This window comes from Nanorana parkeri, unplaced genomic scaffold (assembly GCF_000935625.1).
Source record: "Nanorana parkeri isolate BGI_ZX_2015 unplaced genomic scaffold, ASM93562v1 scaffold110, whole genome shotgun sequence".
In the NCBI taxonomy this organism is placed as follows: domain Eukaryota; kingdom Metazoa; phylum Chordata; class Amphibia; order Anura; family Dicroglossidae; genus Nanorana; species Nanorana parkeri.
The window spans coordinates 1,770,973-1,792,508 of NW_017306378.1; the positions used below are offsets into that span (position 1 = coordinate 1,770,973).

Genomic DNA, 21,536 nt, shown 5'->3' on the forward strand with positions numbered 1-21,536 from the left:
AAACTAATGCAGCCACCATATCTAAGGACTGTTAAGCTGCAATATTAAAAATTTTTTGTATTTGGGTTTAGATACACATTACTACATAGTCAGTACTTTAGGAAGGTAGCTAAAGCATACCCCCTCACTCTCACATGCATCCTGTTTCTAGCATATTTCTCTTTAGATTGTTCACTCTCATATCATGTCACGGTTCATGGTTGCTCTTTCATTGGGTCATGTGCTGTCTTCCAAGCCAATGAAAGCAAGCTGTGTGAAGGTTCCCAGCTGGCATGTTGATTACTATCATTGAAATTGGGTGGATCCACTTTTGGCTCAGATCTCACATCTGAATTTGTTAGTCTGGTCTTCCATATTTTTCATATGTAAGCAATGAATACCTTCTCAATGCCAACACTCAGTTCCAAGATTTTAATGTGTAACTTCCCTCTCATGCTGTGATGAGAGGGAGTCTCAATTTTAAAACCCATCGGCCAGCCTTTTCAAAGGGTAAAACTAAGGGCAAGAAGATAAGGATTCTGCACAAATCATAGGAACAGACAATGTGGCAGCACATAATCCTTTGCCAGGATCTAAAAAATTTAGATATTTGTTCATAGTTTCAGGTTAAAAGGATAGAAACAATTTCAACCTTCCTGTTGGACATTATTTTATAATGAATGGTCTTAGCAAGTTGTAGATATCTAAGGTGCATCTAATTATTTCCAGAATAAGTTACAGTCGCTCCTTACGATGTGTCTTATTTGTCACTTTATATATTTAGTTTACTTTTAAAAGGGCTGATATTTTTATTTTTTTGACATCCTTTGTCATTATTTTCCAGACAAAGAGTAAAAAAGTCCAGTAACTTGTAGCAATTAATAAAAAATTGATCTCTCTGCTTGTAAACTAAGGTACAATCTGATTGGTTGCTTTGGGTTTCAACAGTATGTATATCATCATCGTTCGTTGCACTGCCTCACTTAATAAGACAGATTTAGGTATTTCATGTGAATGCTCTAAAGTGAAAAATATAGATTAACAGAATGAATTAGCTGGAGCAAATATAGATATATATCATATCCAGCTGTGAAATTCTCATATTAATTCTAACCGCGGAAGAAATTAACAGACATGTGGATTTGTGCCCAATTTACAGACCATCTCAACACTGGAGTGGGAATGATTTAGATGTCTCATATCATTAAAATCTGCAAGCATAATGTAAATGATAAAAAAAGATCTCCTTCTTTGAAAACTATTTTCACTAGAAGGGCTTAAATGATGGATCTGTCAGCCGATGAAATTGTGTCAGGATGGAAGCGGACAGTTAATAAAACTGCGTCTAGGGAGCTTTCCCACACTTTAGTACTCCCCCTATGTTTATGTCACTGGCTAGCAGAATATAATCTTTGGTTGTTTATCTTTAAACATATATTTTGTGATCGATGAGCTGAACTGCGCTGTGCTCTTCTAAGGGGTAGGCAAATAATTGTGCGTTTTGCTTCACATAAAAAAACAGATATTTTTCCAAACATTTTTTTCTAAAAACATTTTGACAGGAGAAATATTTCCTGTCATGCACAAAATATAGGGGTCTATTCACTAAGCTGCCAAAGGATCTAGCCGCAGCTTCGGCTGATCCTTCGGCTAGCTTTGGCCTTAGGACCCCTTCGGTTCAGTAGAACCGAAGGGCTGCTGTACGGGCTATTCACTATAGCCCGTAGAGCTCCCGAAGTTGGTCGAGCGGCTCAGTCGAGCCGAAGGCATATGCCTCGGCTCGACTGAGCCGAGGTGAAAGCCGAAGCTGGCCGAATGGCCGGCCGACAGCCTGCTTCTGACAAGCTGATCTGTCATTACTCTCCTGGACGCTCTGGGAATCTTATACGGCCCCCGGCCGCCTACGAGAGCAACACTTTCTCCCGGAAAGGTTTACTCTACTCGACCGAGCAGAGTAAACCTTTCCTTGCGATCTTTTTTTTTTTCTGACATGGGGGCTCTGGATGCCCTCAGTTAGAAAAGATAAAGCCAGCATAGGAATGCATAGATAGATTCCTATTGGCTATTTCACTTTGCAATAGCCAAAAGCAAACTAGCTATTGCACCCGCCCACTGCTGCTGCCAATCAGCAGAGGGGGACCTGCAGTTCTCCATCAGGTCTCCTTCTGGTGATTGACAGCAGCAGAGGGCGGGTGCAATAGCTAGTTTACTATTGGCTATTGCAAAGTGAAATAACCAATAGGAATCTAGCTATGCATTCCTATGGTGTTTTTTTTTTTTTTTTACTCTGACGACAGCAGAACTGCCCGGCCAATAGAAAACAGTTGGGCCCAGCTAGCTGCTCAATCGTTTTCTATTTTATTTTTTCTACTTTTTAACTGTTTTTCTATTCTGCTTGGTACCACAGAGGTATCGGGCAGAATAGCTCAGCGGCATTCGGCTATTCACTCACTGCTGTGCAGCATCTATGAGAATAGGCCGAACAGCAGCGAGTAGCCTGCCGGAGGTTCGGCTCAGCCGATCCAGATGTTGGATCAGCTGAGTTGAACTCCTTCTGCACTTTGGGTTGGCCGAACATGCTGAGCATGTTTAGTCGACCCAAAGCCAGCCGCAGCAAGCCAATGTACGGCTTGAAATCAGCCGTACAAGCCTGAAATGAACAGCGCTCAGCTCATTTCACTTCGGGTCGGTTATTCACTCGGCTGCCTACGGCAGCTTTGTGAATAGACCCCATAAAGTGTGTATATGTACCTTATTTATAGGGTTGTTCAAAAGTGTATAGCCTATTTAAAGGGAACTTGTGTTGGGTAGAAATACAGGAGCTGCCATACATGACTTGGTATTTACTGGTACAGCATTCAGTAGTCTTATTCTGTTGATGGTTGCACTACCCTGTGAGTCACTAGCCTGGAAAAGTCATGTAGGTTGGGAGTTTTGACTGTTATGGACTGCAGTGTCTGCATGCTTTTTCCGGGTCAATTACTCACTAGGTAGGATCAAAGCTATATCTCCAGAGCCTTGCAGGGGCTTATCCAGGCATGCAGCAAGTGTGCCTCCCTTCCTCCTAAACCATATCAGAATGCATGCTCTCCACATGGGGTTGAGTGCTTGCCAGGAGGGCCTCATCCCTACATCCCTGTCCTGGGGGACGTAGGGGTCTGCAGGGAGAGACTTATCATAATATTTAGAATATGGGAGCCTCCAGATATCAGACCCCCACGTAATTGAGAAAGGGTGCATAGTACCGCTTGTTACTCATTCACAAAAGAAATGACATAGCAAATAAACAACCTCACACCATTTTAAAAATGTAAAACGTTTGATTTGATTAAATATGTTGTCAAACCCAATGAGTTACGTCCAGATAACCCACCAACACAAACATGATGGCCCATGCCAATGATTCTCTCCCATCGGACTTTTGTTGACGTCATTGTCTATATGATAATATAGTGATAATGCCACTGAATTATTGACTTTGGGTAGAGCAGCCGGAGGTTCAGGGGGGCAACATGACCATATCTGGCTATTTAGGTGGCCCATTCAGTGAACCTTAAACAGTTCAGGTTCGGGTCAAACTCTTGGTCGACCCAAGCCTAAAGAACATCCCAAATATACATTACGCATAAGTGGGGAATTTGTAGCTCTCCCCTGCCCTGTTTCTAGTAGGGTGATGGGGGCACAGTTTGTCATGCCAGCCAACCATTTTAGATGGATTTGTGGACCCTACAATGGGGCACCTTGGGTTTGGTTTCCTGGGAATTTGTTATACACTTCAAGGTGAAGTGCCTTTCAGCTGGAGTAATAGGACTTATGACTAGGCATTTTCATTAAGCTATGTATACCATAAGAAGATTCCCTGCTGAATAGTCGAATTATGCTTTTGTCCATTGTTGTATGGTAGCCTTGAGTGTTATTTAAAAGTTAGCATGTTTTCAAGTTTGTATACTAATTTTGTAATAAAGTGGCTTCTGTTGCAATTTAAAATTCAGTCAAGCTGCAAAGTACTGTCAATTTAAATTGACAATTTATTGGACCAAACACAATCTGAATCCTCCAGGCATGAGGGATTGTAGGTTTAAACACCAGTTTTGAACAACTTTGATTAAATATGTCACACCTTATTGCCACTAAAGGCAGAACTAAAGTTGCCTCCTCCCACACAATAGCAGTACACATGATACACTGGGGAGATTGCAAGTAGGAAGTACTGGAACACAAGAAACCTCATTTTGTACTACCTAGTAAGGTACCAACTGAGGACAGATTGTAATTTTGCCTCACTGAAGGAACAGCCCAGCTGCTTCACCCAGTATAATTCTACCCCAAATTCTTACTTATAATAAAAGAACACTCTTGCAATTATCAGAAAAGAGAAGCCCTCATCTGTCCCTGGCAGCTGGAGATCAGAGTACCGGTAACAGAGTCTGAATCTAATAAAGTTTTTCAGTGATGGCACTGATGTGTGTCTTCTTGTTTCTCTTGCAATTATTGGACTGTCAAATATTTTATCATTAATTTCCAATTAACTGTCTGTGCTTAAATATGCAGTGAAAACGCATAGTTTTCTTCCCAAAATGTTATAATTAGCTTGAATGTTTTGATTTTACATCTAAAACCATTGTTTGCAGCAAAGATATCGTTGAAAATCTCTAGTTTCCGAGCTCTGACTGTTTTGCATAGCAACATTCATTCTTTTGAATTTGGATTTTCCAACAAAAGACCTCCATTCAAGTCCCTTTCCCACAATTTGGTTGCTTTTGACACGGGAAAGTAGAAATTGTTCTGTGGATGAAAGTGTCAGCTTTCATACAAAGCAGAATCACTTTAAAACTGACAGATCTTTTATCAGCTTGTCATGTTTTAATTATTGACGTTCCTTTAAAGAGTACAATTGGAAATGCATTGAATCAGCCTAAACTAATGTTTTCCACTTGTATTTCTCCGTTTCTCTCAGCCGCCATGCACTGAAAGCTACACTGGCTCCAGATTAGATTTTCCTCCTTAATACATATAAGTAAATAAGACTTATTGCATTAATGATTTCATTCATCGCCAAGGGCTTTTTATTTCTTTTTTTATTAGGTCAATTTTTACTCATACAGTTTTATTATATGTGTAAATTTGGGATCATAAAGGTATTCAGCAGCCTAAATCATCTAACATTTTAACTGTAATGTGCCATTTCTACCGTATATTGGTATATGGAGAAAACATTAAGGTTAAAGCCTTAAAGGGTTTTTTATTTGTTTTGGATACAGTTAAAGTCTTTATAATTTTTCTGTTTGTCACCCCCATTGAGGAGATTTTTCCTAACTTCCTGTTCTGGAAGTGCTGGGGTGTGCGAATGTTACCAGGACCTTAAAAACCATTGTAATATTTTTTTTATGTCCCCATAGGGATATTTCTTTTCATTCCTGTTGTGCCAGAGTATCTAACCCTTTTCTTCTGCATTCAAAATTAAATGATTTTTTTCTGGCTTTTAATGAATACTGTGCCATCATCGCTGACCTCACTTTCCAGAAATACTAGTTGCCTGAGCTAAGGACCTGGGACTAGTATGTCACTTAACACACAACATGTTTTATTTTACTTTTATTTCACTTTCTTTTTGCTTCTGTTAATAAAAGTAAAATAACTGATCCAGAAGAGTTTAAAGGAGCTTCTGTAATCTGAAAGCACCATTTAAAGCCCATTGCACCTTTTAAAACCTCCTACTGATTCCAATGCATTTCACCAAAATGGCAAATTTTAACAGAAATCATCTGAATTATGCTGACATTTTTGGAAATGAAAATTCTCAATTTTGCTTAGTCCTGACAAATTGGGAGGGGGGGGGGCAGTAATGTTGGGCATTAACCCTTTTAAGACCACAGTGGGTTTTGATTTTCTTTTTTTTAAGCTTAGATGTCTAAATCAAGTTTATCCATGACAATGAGCCTAAGAACTAGGAGCATACTCAGTTGTTCATTCCTAGTTCCCTGTTGCAAGGTTTATTAACATTTTCATGGCAAGAGGAATTTTTCATGTGGTAGCTCATAAAGCATATTGCTGCATTTTCCTATGTAGTTCAGTCTGTGACCACCATAGCAGGTGAATTCTATATATTATGTGATGATTGTTTCTGAATTAGCAATTGATCTATAAGCAAGTTTAGCAGCTTATTATTATGAGAGTGAATATAACTGTTGGCAAGCGGCTTGTATAGTTCCTACGCATCTGTTAGCATGAAACCAGTGTGGACATTTTTTTTCTCTTTAAGATCACAACCTCATCTCAGCTAGTTTAGATAGAGATTACAATGGTGGAGTCTGATTGCCTTTCACCACAAGGTCATTGTTCTAACATAAAACACTAACCAGCGTGGCTGTACCTTCAGCTAAGCAAGCATTAAATGGCCAATGCATTAGACACAAATAATTCCATCAAAAAAGCTGTTATTACTTAAGATTTGTTTAAAACAGGCATATCAGGCTCAAATGACACTGACAGCCAATATGTGTTGGATAATGCTGACAGACATTTCCTCACAACCTACATTATTTTAGCGATTAAAGCCCCACTGAAGTTACAGAATTAGATATGCAGCCACATAGACTTTGTACGAAAGACCTCCATTTTCATAGTCATTTTACAGCAGTTGTAAAGGTGCCTAAATATGACTGTACAGTCCAATAAGCACCGGAGTTAGACCCACTAAACTCAATAATCAGTTCACAGTAACATAAGCAGTCAGACATGCCTCATTCTCTTCAATACGAGTGTGTGTGAAGACACTTGGGATGAGGGGCGTGGCTATCACTCAGCTATGCTAGCACAAAGTAATGAAGTGAGAGAACAGTAAGCAGCATTTTTGCTAAGAGAAAAAATAATTTTTATAAAATATTCAAGTAAAAAATAGGCACAAATTATAGCATGCAGGGGCAAGACTTTAATGAGATGAAAAGGTGTGAGACTTCAGTTGGGCTTTAATATACTGTTTTTCTTGTTTCTTTAAATATGGAAGCTAGATACATATGTTTGGTAAAAGCATTTGTAATTTAGGATAGTGCAATTCAGCATAGAACGTATCCAATATTGTTTAAAGAAGAACTCTGGGCAAATCAAATTTAAACCCTTGGAGTGGGGCTACCCCCACACTGCAAGGATTAAGTACTCGTTTTGCCTAGGGAGCTAAAATAACAGAGATATACTCACCTGAATTACAATCCAAACTGGCTCCTAGACTCGTCCCTTCAGCCTCTCCCCTCTGCTTCAGGGATCTAAGGTCCTGTGAGTCATCACATGCCATACAGCATAAAGGACTTGAGGATACTGAGGGGCATTCCTTTGCTGGAGCAGAGGGGAAGAGAGGCTGAAGGGTTTGGACTAGAATCTAACCAGGATCTCAGTTTGGGTGAGGATATCTCTTTCATTTTATCTCCCTAGACAAATGAGCACCCACTGCAAACGTTAACATTTTATTTGCCCAGAGTTCTTCAATTTCCATAATACCAGCCCAATTGTCACTAGTTAGGCTAACCTAGTTGTCTACCAGTTTCTTTCATGCAGCAGAATAAGGTTCACATACACAAAACAAAACTGATAGCAGATAACAGACTTTCATTAAATCCATCTGAAGATTGCCTGTCCCATCACATACCAACTGCCAACAGGTACATATTCTCTTGGAAGGCAGGTGCACATTTGACACTTAGACAAATGTTGCTGTCTCCCTGGTTTACTACCAGAGAAGGAAGGTTGTATCTGGGCGCCCGGGACATCCACAGGCCTTCGGCTTTTTCTGAATGATCCAGCTCCTCTTCTTTCCTGGTTTTTCTTTAAGAGACAGCAAGGGTAATGAATGGCAGTGAGAATACCTAATTTAGTCACGTTTTACCATCAGATGTTCCCATCTATAACCTCAAGGCTTAAATACACCTGCTGTTTCTTTTTGCAAATCTTGACTTTTGCTTTAGCTTTAGCATCTTTAGCATGACCCTATAACCTGGAGATGGTCCACTCTTAAAGCTAAACACTGGGCACAAAACGTTCAGTTAAATATATTCCTCAACAGCTACAAAGAATACAAATCCACTTTGTGTGCACCAAATGCCTTTGAGAACTTGGATATTACCTTGTCAGAGTAGTGAGGATATCATCACTGCACTACACGTAGAGAGAACAGAGCTGTGGTAGGGACCTAACCGGTCCACACACTACAGGCTGCCTGCAGAAAACTACAGTAGGGGGAGGATACAAGACCAGTCACCCTGCACAAGGAGAAAGAACAACAGTGACCAGTCTTCATTACAGGAAGCTCCTGCACAGAGGTAAAGTTTCACACTGGTCAGGTCAGGAAGGTCAGGAAGAAATATGCACAGCACACAAGGATTCAAGTAAGAATACAAATGCCTCTTGAAATTAGACAATATTTACTTATCCCGGAGTTCACCTTTAAAGTTGGTACACTGCTTTACAGCTTTGCAACCTAAAATGAAAAGCTATACATGTGCTTTAGGAATTTAGAGCCAAGATTTACCGTTTCATTTGAGACCATCTGACTGTGGTCTATAGTCATGCAATTCATATCCTCGGCGTAGTTAGTTGCCTGGGGCTCAAGGACTGCTTTGCAACAATAAAATGTACAATTTTATATTAACATATACTGTTGAAATGTATTAATGCAGTCTTGTAAAGCTACTGATAGGTCCCCTTTAATGTTTCAAATTGTCATACTGTCACAGAATTTTTATAAACCGCCATGATTATTACTCAATAAAATGGCATGCTCTTCAAAGTGATTAACATTGACAAAGTAATAAATAATGCCACTCATATCTACAATTTTTATTTTCCCACTATAATAAAAATCAGATTCTACTCAGTGGATGCAAGATTTGTTAATACAGTTGCACGGACTACCTCCCAGGTCTCACATAAATTACAGCCAACATAGGGAATTTCCACAATTCCCAGATAAGCATTACACATATAAGGTTTAATATCACAATTGGATTTGTATTCAAAAAGGTCTGTTTTCACATATATCAGAATATGTTAAGTCTTCTGTTATGCCATCTTATCCAAATTATATCTGGCACATTTGAATAATTTCACATGTTGGTTATGCAAATGTTTCCATATGTGTTGTGTTCCATAAAATAATGTTACAGTATGATTTTTCGCGTTTTGCTGTTCCATTATTTTTCCAGCTATATAGTTTTTCCTGCAACCATGCTACTTTTTCCTGCAACCATATCTATATATATACTGTATATTGTGGCAGTGTAAGCCAATGCCACGATGTAATTTGGCAACATAGTCCCCAAGAACACTCAGTTAGAGGGGCTGAGAGGATCCATCATGTAAATACCTTGGCAGAGGAGGAACTGGCTTTTCAGTTCCTTCCAGGTTTTCCGGACTATAGTGGGATGGAATCTCTAGTCCAATGACCAATGACCAGCCTGGGCTGATCAGGTGGCTGAGAGAAGCCTCATTAGGAAGCCAGCCCAGTTCTCAGGGAGTTGTGTTGGAGTTGTGTGTGTGCAGTAAGCACACGGACACAGGCAAACTCAGGTGCGTGCTGGACGCACAAGGAACAGCCAGGGGAGGCTGAGAGAGGTCAGGAAGGTCGGTGACCCAAGGGACCTGTTGGACGCACTGCTGGGAGAGCAGAGTGAGTGCCCAAGAGGGAAGAGGTCAGGAAGGTCAGTGACCCAAGGGACCTGTTAGACACCGCTGAGAGAGTCTGTGATCCACTGCTGGGAGAGCAGTGTGAGTATCACACAGAGGTGTGCTGAGAGGCTTAGAGCTGAGGAAAGCTACTGAGGATATGCTACAGTACTGTATATGCTGAAGAAGGCTGATTATTATGAGAATGTTGGCCTTTACATGAACAAAAGACTATCATTTATGTTGCTGCTGGAAGCTGTCTTGTACAACAGGGGAGGTCTACCTTGTTGATGGAAAGAGACTTTTTGTGTTTTGCCCTTAATTAACTATGTTTTACTCGCATTTCCGACACTACAGTGTAGTGTCCTTGTTACAAGATATGTATATATATGCTACACAATTGATATTTGTAATTTATATTTTAAATGCCCTAGATATAAAAAAAAACAGCTGCAGTTACAATACCCACCTTTAATCTGGAGCTGTACCTTGTCTTCACTACAAGGTGTCCTCAGTCCGCCAGGTTGAATGATGCCCAGTATCACTCAAACTGGAAGACTTTGAGTGCAGGGAGTCATGAGACCACCCTTAGAGCACACTGAACTGCAACAGACGTCCGTCGCAAAGGTGTGTTGAGGTGTCGTTCAGAATAAACGTCACCTCATTGCACCAACATATGTTATGTGCATTGCTGCATGTTGCGATAATTCATGTTAACATGCATTTTACCACAATGTAATAATGTGAATAGGGCCTAACTAATATTTGACTTTAGGTGTATCATGGCAAGAAAATTGTGTGTGTACCCAGAGAGAGAGACAGAGAGTCCCTATCCCCTACACCTGTATTTGGTTCCTTTACTTTTTTTAGATATTTGCACAAGGCTTGAACTTAATGCATGCATTACATGAAATATGGCATCCTGGAAATGTATACAAACAGAAGAAAAGATGGTTCCACAACAGATTCCACTGAGATAGTTTATTGAAACTTGTACCACATTACTTGTGTCCCGCGCTAAGGTCTGCCCCCTCTGGCACATTTGACCCAATTGCAGGCTTAGTCATAAAGTATCTCTATGAATAAGCCTGTGATAGGGTGACATGTGTCAGAGGGGGCAGACCTTTTGTGGTACACCAGTGATGTGCTACAAGTTTCAATAAACTATCCCAAGGGAAACCCGTGTTTGGTTAGCTTTTCTTCTGTTTGTATGGGCTCATACTGGAGCAAGGGTGTGCTCACAAGAGCAAGCATCTGGCTCTATCCTTTCCTGAGACGTGGATGAGCGGTGCTTCTTTTGTGTGTTATCCTGGGAATGTAGTTAGATTTACTGCACTGGCAGTTTCATCAGTGTGTCCTATTACAATATCAATATCTATAACACAGAAGAAGCCAAAGTTCTGCAATAAAGTTAGGTAAATACTTGCAATGTACAAAGTCTACCATTAAAAAAAAAACATTTTGGGAATTTCACTTTATCATCATGTGCATGGTAAGAAGTCTTTGTTACCTTCCACAAATATATGTCACCCCTTCCATTGCCAATTCCATTTCCAGTACTTCTGTGCCCCCCACAATGCAATGCTCAGTGCCCATGCAGACAATTATCAGGCACAAGTACAGGCAGAGGACAGTTCCATCTAAGTTCTGACCCAGTGTAACGGGTCGGTTGGAACTTACACAGCGATTTTAGACTGACTAGTGGGGTGCAGAGAAACAAGAAAATGTTCTTTATCATGTCTGACAATTTAGCCCTGTATGGTTTACTTTAAACAACTGATAAACCAGTTGTTTAAAGTTCTTTTCCAGCAAACCATTGGCACTACTACACATTTCCTTCCACAAATCAGGTCCATCACTGGCTGACTTTGTCTATCAATAAGTCTGATCCCTGACTGCTCACAGCATTTTGTGCAGAGGTTAGGAGGTTTGATGAAACTCTGCAGCATCAGTAGCAAAGGCTTTCTTACTGAGTGTTTGGTTACTTGGCAGCTGTAAAAGGAGATGGTGGATCAATATGCCTTCACTGAAATACATGTATTCCTATATATACATAGGGGTCTATTCACTAAGCTGCCGTATCAGCCGTAATCAGCCGTACATCGGGTGGCTTCGGGTGGCATCTGGTGGCTGAAATCAGCCGTGCATCGGGTGGCTTCGGGTCGGCCGAACATGCTAGGCATGTTTGGCCGACCCGAAGTGCAGGAGGAGTTCGACTCAGCCGATCCAACATCTGGATCGGCTAAGCCGAACCTCTGGCAGGCTACTCGCTGCTGTTCGGTCTATTCTTATAGATGCCGAACAGCAGTGAGTGAATAGCCGAATGCCGCTGGGCGGCATTCGGCTCGGCTCTTTTGCTCGGTCCCTCAGAGGGACCGAGCAGAACAGAAAAATTGTTTAAAAAGTACAAAAAAATAAAGAGAAAACGATTGTGCAGAGCTAGCAATGACAGCTAGCTCCGCCCCAACCGTTTTCTATTGGCCGGCGGTTCTGCTGCCGTAAAAAAAAAGAAAAAAAAACTCTCCCGGGTGCTCCGGGAGAGATTCACTGATTTGTCTTTTTTTTTCTTTATTCTGACACGGAGCTGTGTCAGAATAGAAAAAAATAAAATGTTGCCCATAAGAATGCACTGCTAGATTCCTATTGGCTACTTCAATTTGCAATAGCCAATAGGAATCTAGCAATGCATTCCTATGGGCAAAACAGTTTTTTTTTTTTTCTATTCTGACATTGCTCCGTATCAGAATAAAGGAAAAAGAAGAAAAAGCAGTGTTTCTCTCCTGGGCAATCGGGAGCAGGAGACTCCCGGAGCAGGAGACTCCCGGGAGAGTTTGCTGTCTGGAGATCAGTGTCCCTGGTTAGCTGGTAACCAGGGACGCTGATCTCTCTGCAAGTGGCTGGAGCTAGCCGTAAGATCATGGCTGGCTCCACACAGCAGTCAGAAGGAGGCTGTCGGCCGGCCAATGGCCGGCCGCTCGGCAGCTTCGGCTTTCAGCACGGCTCAGCCGAGCCGAGGCATATGCGTTCGGCTCGACTGAGCAGCTCGGCCACGTTCGGGAGTTGTACGGGCTATTGGGAATAGCCCGTACAGCACCCCTTAGGTTCTACTAAACCGAAGGGGTCCTGGGGCCGAAGCTAGCCGAAGGATCGGCCGAAGCTACGGCTAGATCCTTCGGCTGCTTTGTGAATAGACCCCATAGTGGCTGCCATCTGCAAATAATTCCTATGGACAAATTATTGTTTAAAGGAAACTTGTACTGGAAGAAATATGTAGGCTGCCATTGCTACAGTATGCCCATGAAAATGCTGGTTGTTTGGCTATCCTGCGGATCCATTGGATTCAGTATTTTTTTGGCTACTTGCTAAAGTAAGTATGTGTATCTCTCTGACTTCACTAGCTGCATGCTTGTTTATTGAAAGTCATACAAATTACTTTAGACAACTGAGCAGTTAGATTTGTCAGTAGTAGCAATCTGCATATTTCTTTCAGTATACTGTAGGTTTCCTGCAAATTCTCACCTTGGAGAACCAGGAATTTCTTTGTGTAGAATTATTCCATTTTACTTGCATTTAAAATGACACCTCAAACCTCCTTCTTCCCCTCTGGAGCAGCATTTTTTTTTCTTTACCTTATTCATGTAATGAGAAACCATGCAGGTCTGCAGGAGCAGCTGCCAGAAGGTAATTTCCTATTGACGTAGGCATGCCCTCCAGAACTACACCTTCCTAGAGCCCATTCTCTGCACACAGCATATAGGCAGGCAGCCACGGCCGCAGTATTTTTTGGTGAGAAAAAGATCAATATATGGAATAGAACAGGGGTAGGCAACCTTGGCACTCCAGCTGTTGTGGAACTACAAGTCCCATGAGGCATTGCAAGACTCTGACAGGCATCATCATGCCTCCCTAAGGCAGAAGCATGATGGGATTTGTAGTTTCACCACAGCTGGAGTGCCAAGGTTGCCTACTCCTGGAATAGAACATAGAGGGGTTGGTGGTAGCTACTGAGCTGTGTAGCACAGCAGGCAAACAGGCAGGGCTGACAATGTTGGTTGGGATTTCAGTGCAAGAAAGGAAATGTGTTGTCAGCCCAAAGAGGAAGATATGAGCACACTAGAGATCAAAAGGTATTGTCCACGCTGAACTGCCAACATGAACGCTCCCACAGATTGCTATGGGGACCGTTCATGTGACCGCGTGGCTCAGTGCGATCCAAACTGCCTGTCGCCAGAAATGCTCTGATTAAAAATGCACAAAACCGCCCTTTTAAAATCCGTGCGGAAACTGCGCTGAACTGCATCCGCCCTAATGTGAACCATGATGAAACTAAGTATAAACCTAAATGCTAATGTTGTATACATACCTCCCTTTCTGACTCGTAAATGTACATGTGCAAGGCATTTGTTTATATTGGTGTGGGTAAATGCTTAGTAAATACCTGTTGATCCTGCCAGTTTCTGCTCTTTCTGAGGCCTTCTTTCATAGGGTGACAACCAGCTTCCAATTGTTGCCACCCTCCTTGCTGTGCTTTCATCCTATCTGCTGTATGCCCCTTGCTGGTTGATTGACAGCCGCTTTGACCAATTAGCAGCTGAGACTGGGACTTCCTGTATTTTTAACTGCCTCTTTTTACAAGACAACTTCACTGTTACAGGAAGTGGAAACATAACAGATCTACTGACAGAAGCAAGTAGTAATACACTGTAGCAGGTAATAAAATATGTTAAAGAGGGACAGAGAAAAACAAAAGCTGCTCTGTTAAAGTGTACTAGGTAAGTATTAAGCTATTTAGTTATTTTTTGCCATTTTTGGCCAGCTGTGGAGATGCAACAGGAAATGAGAAGAAATCTCTCAAAACAGAATGGAATCACTTAGAGAATCCTAATATGAACAGGTGTCCCCATTGTACATTTTCCCTCACTTGTTCTCAACATTTTTGGATTTCCCCTCACTTTCTGTCAATGGTCACCGAAACAAAAAAAGGGGGTAAATCCCCACACGGAGGCAAGAGGGAGCAGTAAAAATCCAAGAAAGGGTTTAACCTTTTCTAACTATTCCCTTGCATACATTTTAATACATTTGACAGATTGCATAACATATGTCATTTTGTTTTACTTTGCTCATAGTTCTCCTTTAATCCAACAGTGTCAAGTTATTAACCATTGCTTTTAATGGTACATGAAAGGAGATCTATTAGGCATCTGGCTTTTATAGATTGGATTTAACACACTACTGATCAATGTTCCTAGATGTAGTTTACAAGTAAGCCTTGGATATTCATTGGCGTGGTACACTGGGTGTACTGTGATCATTTGCACTAATATCACACTCTTCATAGAACCGCAGCGTCACACTAACTGCTCATAACATGTTAGCCTTTGCATCTGCTACAAAATGAGACTGTATGACCTTGCCCTAAACCCTATTATCCCTTGTTTCTATGCCAACCATTTCTGAAACCATAGGCTATATCTGCCCCAAAAACTCCCAGAGGAAGGCCATTCCTCTGTGGATATTATTTGCTGCAATTTTCGAAAAAAGAGAACTTTGCATTTTTCCCCCGAGTCTACTAACCTTCAGTTCCACATGATCCTCTGTCAATGACTTTCATTTCTTGGAAATGTGCATTATTCCTCGGTCTTATTTATACCTGTCAGCTTTTTGACAATTACTCCCCTACTGTGTCTTGATGCTAACGATTTTGGAACCACCTGCAGTGTCCTGAGACATGTTACCTTTTAGGTTCTCTCCAGATGACATCGAGCACAGTGGTAAAGCACAAGCAACATTAGCTATTTAGGGGGACTTTCAAGCCACTTAGGTAGTTGCGGATATAAAAAGCTAGTAGATGGCTTAATCCATCACCATCCGTTCCAAGGAAAAAGATCAGATTTTGATGTGTTGTCTTTTAAATAGGTTAAAATTGAAACTCTATCCACAACTTTTTTTTTAATTAGCTTTAAAGGAGCGTTAAGTCTGAACTAGTATAAGCAAATATTGTCTAAATACAAAAGTCTGTGTATTGTTTCTTGAATCTTGGTGTGCTTTTTGTATTTCTTCCAGATCTGTGCAGCAATCCAATGAGACACTTTTCCTTTGTTCAGGAGCTTCCTGTAATAAAAACCAGTCACTGCTGCTCTCTCTCCTTGTGTAGGGTGAATGGTCTTGTCTACGCCCCCTCTGTAGGCAGTCTGTAGTAGGTGGGGTCTGCTGGGTCCCTCCCACAGTTCTGGTCTCTGTACAGGCTACGTGCAGTACAGTGATAATGTACTGACTACTTTTACAAGGTCGTTTTTGGGGTTGTAAAGGCATTTGGTGCGCATAAAGTGGATTGTTAACTTAGGGAATTGATTAATAGATTTGAATTAAAGATTTTGTGCCTGGAGTTTAGCTTTAAATCCTATGTTGTATTTTCATTGCTTTTTGTGTCCTCACATTGTGACAGTGAGGGGAAATCTCCCCAGCAGTAGGAACATGACAATGAAATATGACATGAACATTGCCAATACTCCAGTGTTTACTGGCAAACCCAAGCAATACTAGATTCGCAATTCACTATTAAAAGAGATTAACGGGATTACTTGAAACTTTTCAATTCATCAAACAGTAGTTTATCAGGAGTTAAGCTTTCATGAATATTTCTCCCCATTTACCGTAAGAGGTTTGCAATAATCAGAGACATGTAACAAGAGTCTGTTCTACAACGGATCTGATTGTTTTGTGACTTTAAGCCCTCATTCACACGAGTAACAGCCGGCCCGTACAGAACCATGCTGCATGCACAGCCATATCGGGCCGCTCCTGGGAAGGACAGGTGCTGCGTGTGATTTGTATGCAGCAGCCTGTTCTTCTCTATGGGAGTAGGCGGCCATATGCCACCTTACGCTCACCCGAACTGCAGGTCCGTGCGGGTACGGGTGTCCCTGGTTGGACGCAGACAGGATCCATTCTGTCAGCGTAAGAGTACGTACACCTGCACACGCAGGACGTGCAGTTCGGGTGAGCATACGGCCTCGTGCTCCCATAGAGAAGAAAAGACTGCTGCGTCCTTCTTGGGAGAGGCCTGATACGGCCATGCACGCACCACGGATCTGTTAGGGCCGGCTGATACTCGTGTGAATGAGGGCTAAGGGATACTAGTATTTTTTTAGATATGTATTGTAAATCAATCACCCTGAAATACATAATCTTATCAAATTTGTTTTATTGCTTTAAAAAAACTTTTTTCCATATATAGCATGTAACTATGTATGCATATTGCATATGGGGGCAGCCATATTTGATCTCATTAGACATGCAGACATGCAGTTTACCAGCCAGATTGCAGTCAACGCACTCTCTATACGACTGAGATTTCAATTCAAGTCGTTCATTACCACCACTGTTTGTGTAACACATTATAGAAGTATAGTACAGCAACCAAGTATGAATGTGAGTCACCTTGAAAATAATGTAAAGATAAAAATTACAGAAATATGTAAAATATTCATCCTGTAAATTACACAATAATTGAGTGGACATTAAGGTCATGAAGACACTGAAGAGAAGAAAAAAACAAGGACCAGCTTCTAAAACCAAACCGCCATTGTTGTGGTTAGTAATGCTTTGTAAGTATAATGTAGATATTTTTCACAGGGAGTATTTTATAAAAAGTCTACACAAGGACATCCATAATTATGAGTATGATTCTTATATATACAGATCATTCAAATATGTTTACTCAACCTTGTCTGTGTTCTTCATTGTGATTTTAATGTAGATGCCAGCCCTACACTGCAGTTATGTTCATACTAGGATAAAAGAATTGCTAACCTAAATGACTGAAAATTAGTTAATGGTGCGTGTGTGTGTGTGTTTGTGTGGTTGGAGTGCTTCCCTACAACAAGGAAACCTGCTGACAAAAAGTAATGCAAATAATAGTATATTCATGGTGGCTGAGACACTCTGCATTCCTGTGGCATGAACCTATGGATTTTTGCATCAGGAAACCCAGGTGTCCCGTTCAGATGCGGCCGCTGTACCCATTGAAGTAAATGACAGTGTGACAGCAGCCACATCTGTCAGCGGCAGTCCACATGCAATTGTACATGATACGATGGAATAGATCATTGTCCCTGGATGCATCAATACTGCTTCCAGCAGCAGTCATCTACATGGTACAATTACATGTAGTTTGGGATGCATGATGGTAGTTGGAGGCATCTATTCCGCGTCCAGGGACAATCATCTATCCCAAACCGCATATTATCGTACCATGTACGATTACATGGGGACTGCCGCTGACAGATACAGCCTCTGTCATCTGGTCATTAACTTGAATGGGTTCAGCGGCAACATTTGAATGGGGACATCTGCCATTTCTGCCACAGGAATCTGTAGGTTCTTGCCACAGAAAGGCCAGAACCCAATGTCAATGTAATTGATTTTCCTAAAAAAAAGTGAACATTCAGTTTGCATTGTGAAAATTGGTTACTGCTGTTGTATATCAACCTTTACATGAGAAGTTAAGCAGAAGTCTTAGCAAACTTTCCCAAGCGTTAAGTACTCGTCTGTGTCTAGGTGCAAATATAACAAAGTTATACTCATCTGATCCTCAGAGATGGGTTGTTGTTAGACCGGTCCCTGGAGCCCCCCCCCCCCTCTGCTGCACCTGTCTAAGGTCCTTGAGTCATCACGTTCTATACACAGTCTGTAGGATGTGAGGATGCCGAGGGACATACCATTGCTGCAGTGTAGAGAGAAGCTGGAGTGAGCGCCATAGCAGCTGGCGGGCTCAACAGTTCAGGTGAGTATAACTTTTTTTTGCACCTAGGCATAACCTAGCAGTTAACCCTTGCAGTATGGGGGTAGCCCTGCTGCAACAATTAAGAAAATGTTTGTCCAGAGTTCTTTAAGCTAGGTACAAAAAGCCCCCAGAAGCTTTTAGCCATAATGTACTAGTATGCACATCATATTAGCACATTATTAAAGACTTACCTTACAGTGCCCCTCCAGCACTGTGCTCCATCCTCATCGCCGCTTTCATCTTGCTCCTGGTCTTCTTCTGGGTTTTTGAGTCTTCAGTCACTTGATTGGCGATTATGTAACTCACATGCATGCATACTGGAGTTACTTCATCTCGTTGTGCTGATCCTGTGCCCTAAGATGCATAACCACGGCTCAGCGTACAGAAAAAAAAAAAAAAAAGTTGCTAAATTGTAAAAATAAGTTTTCATGGCAAAAGAGACTTACAGAGTCTGTTCTGCCATAGAAATTCAGGTAATCAAATTTTTTTTTCTTTTACTTCCACTTTAAGTGTTAGGATTGGGGTACATAACTAACAGGGCTATTCACTAAAGGATGAAGAGTTTGGAGAAAGCAGGAGAAGGGAACAATCTAGGACAACATAGCTGAACTTGAAAGTGAGCTGAATTGGAGAATTTTGTCTAAATCAGCTATTTTGGCCTAGATTGTTCACTTCTCCTGCAAGTTTTGTTTTGGATGGGCTGACCCTTTAAATGCAATTACACATAGCAACCAATCAAACTGCATCTTGCATAGGCTGTATCCTTTCCTCACTCCCAGTGACCAAACAGAGTGGCAGGGGAGAGAAGGTTACTAAGGGAGGGAGGCAGTAAATCAAACCTGTTGCTTCTCCCTTCATGAGCATGGCAAAGCTTTTCCATCCCAGTGTTATAATTTACTGAAAAACCCACACACTGTAAATTCCTTTTGCTTGCAATCGCGGCAACAATAGTCATTTTCCATAACTCTTCCCCTTGCTCTTGTAATTAACTAATTGTTTTTCCCAACATTCTACACAAGGCTCAAAAAGAATCCATCCATTTGCCCATTCAGGGAAAAGTGACAGGTTCTCTTGATAGAGCACATCCCCACATAATAATCTTCCCAGTGCTTCCATGGCCATTAATTATCTGTCAGAACCCTTAGAAATACCCCTCCTTGACCTGATTAGCCAATTGTCATTTAAGGGAGGGTTAGCAGTCATGAAGTTTCGGCCCAATGCTCCTGCAGGCAAAAAGAATGGCAGGGGAGGATGGGGAAAGTAAGTAGCACTGGGTGTGGGGGGTGCCCTATTAAGGGAATCTGTCATTTTGCTCTGACTCTCTTGACTAGCCGTCTTTTATCTTCATATTAATACTAATCTGCCCTGTAACCCCAATCCTAAACTCACCCCCCTCCCAACTGTAAATCTAACCCATTATTTGCATACCTACCTCTTCTGCATGTATAATTTGATGACTACACTAGTGACAGACCAATGTGGTCCCCAAACTTATGTGACAGTCCCCAAAACTGTACACTTGCATTATACCAAAATCTTTTCTGCATTCAAAAAGAAAAAGCCAACACAGGCATGTGGCCGTTCATATTACTTTTGAGTTTGTCTCCCGTTCACCTTAAGAGCACATTCACACCATCTGTGTTTGGGCTGCGCTGAGCCTTTTTTCCAGAGCAGTTCGAATGCAAGTCAAGGCAATTTGCCTTGTCATGGGTGACAGTTAACACCATTGCGCTTTGGTGGTGTGTGCTTAAAAAAAATACTGCATACAGTACTTTTTTTAAGCGCACAGCAGGGAGATGCAGCACAACAGCATCGTACCAGAGTGAGCCCATAGAACTTAATGAAATGTCACTTGTGAGATTACAATAAAGTTCTAACAAACAAACAAGAAACAGTGGGATGCGGCTCGATTGAGTGCATTGGTACTGTCCCTTCACATTCACACCAGCAGCCGTGCGGTTGAGTGCAACTGCTGGTGTGAACGAGCCCTTAACAAGGCAGCAATGAACTACAAATACCAAACAATAATACTGTACCAGCCAGCCAATTAGAGTTTAGTTTTCTTTTACTATATGAGTGAAAGATGAAACCTTATTGGCCGATTTGGGTTGCCGTATTTTGTCAATTGCCCTTTACTTTAGGTTTTTGCATTTAAAGTTGCCATTACCCACCCAGTATGCAAAATGCAAACCTTCCTCATGAAAGTTTCTAAAGCATAAAAAAAGTCTAGATGGCTCAAGATCAATACTATTGAGAAAGTTGTTCATTTGGTTGCCTTGATGTTACACTCTCTTCTATGACAGTGAGATGCCTGCATTTTTGCAGATGATATTCAGTCAACCAGTGACAGAATGAGACTTACACTGCATCCACAGAGCACTTGTGTGTGATGTGACATTCAGACCACAGTGAGGAAAAGCAGATCGGAAATCCCAGTCAAAGTGCACAGCGTATCCTCCAACTCTGTCCTGCATCCCTGGTCCTGAGCATCCAATCAGGCTGTGCATTACATCCAGCTCTTCTGTTCAATTCTACAAAGAGGGGAAAGAAGGCTGTGCTACCTTTCTGCTGGCAGGGCTTCGGGCTGGTGCATGCTCTGTTAGTCTGACTAGAGAAAGAGGAGGGGTTGGAGTAGAGAAAGAGAAGCAGGAGGGGGGCTTCATCGCTAGGTTTTCTCCAAGCTATGCTGCTGCCAGTAGCAGGTTGCCAAGCAGTTATCATTGCTTCTGTGATGCAGAGGCTGTTGCTAATTGTAAAGAGCCTTGCATCTTTTCATCTCCCTTGACTTTATTCATATTTTTTGCATTCTTTATTCCTTGTGTGGGGGCTTCCTTTTTTGTCTCTCTGTAATATGCCTTTGAATGGACAGAAGACTGTTGTGATGGAGTGAGTAGTAACTCGTTCCTTTGGCTTTGGGGCACTGAACCAGACACTAGCATCGCCTAGACCTGTGCGGTGGGCACAAGTGGGGGACGATCATGACCACAGCTAAGGAACAAAATGCCACAGTGAAGTCAACGCATCAGCAAGAGCAGGTAATACCATTGTCGTATTCTTTTATTACGTGGGATTTGTTTGAAAATGATTTCCTCCAGCTGATGCTAATATGCCACCTGAG

The 21,536-nt window shown here is 41.6% G+C and overlaps 1 protein-coding gene across 4 annotated transcripts in view; it reads left to right on the forward strand.

Moving 5' to 3' along the window:
* The window catches only part of DPP6 (dipeptidyl peptidase like 6), a 1,045,284-nt gene that overhangs the window by 550,866 nt on the left and 472,882 nt on the right, over window positions 1–21,536 (forward strand). The window contains exon 1 of one of the 4 annotated variants that reach the window (XM_018553125.1): window positions 20,972–21,453. The exons of the other annotated variants lie outside the window; for them this stretch is intronic. Within the exon in view, the coding sequence (XP_018408627.1) occupies window positions 21,397–21,453 (57 nt within the window). The 5' untranslated portion in view covers window positions 20,972–21,396. Of the gene's footprint in view, window positions 1–20,971; window positions 21,454–21,536 lie in introns of those variants that run through there. 4 annotated transcript variants of the gene reach the window in all.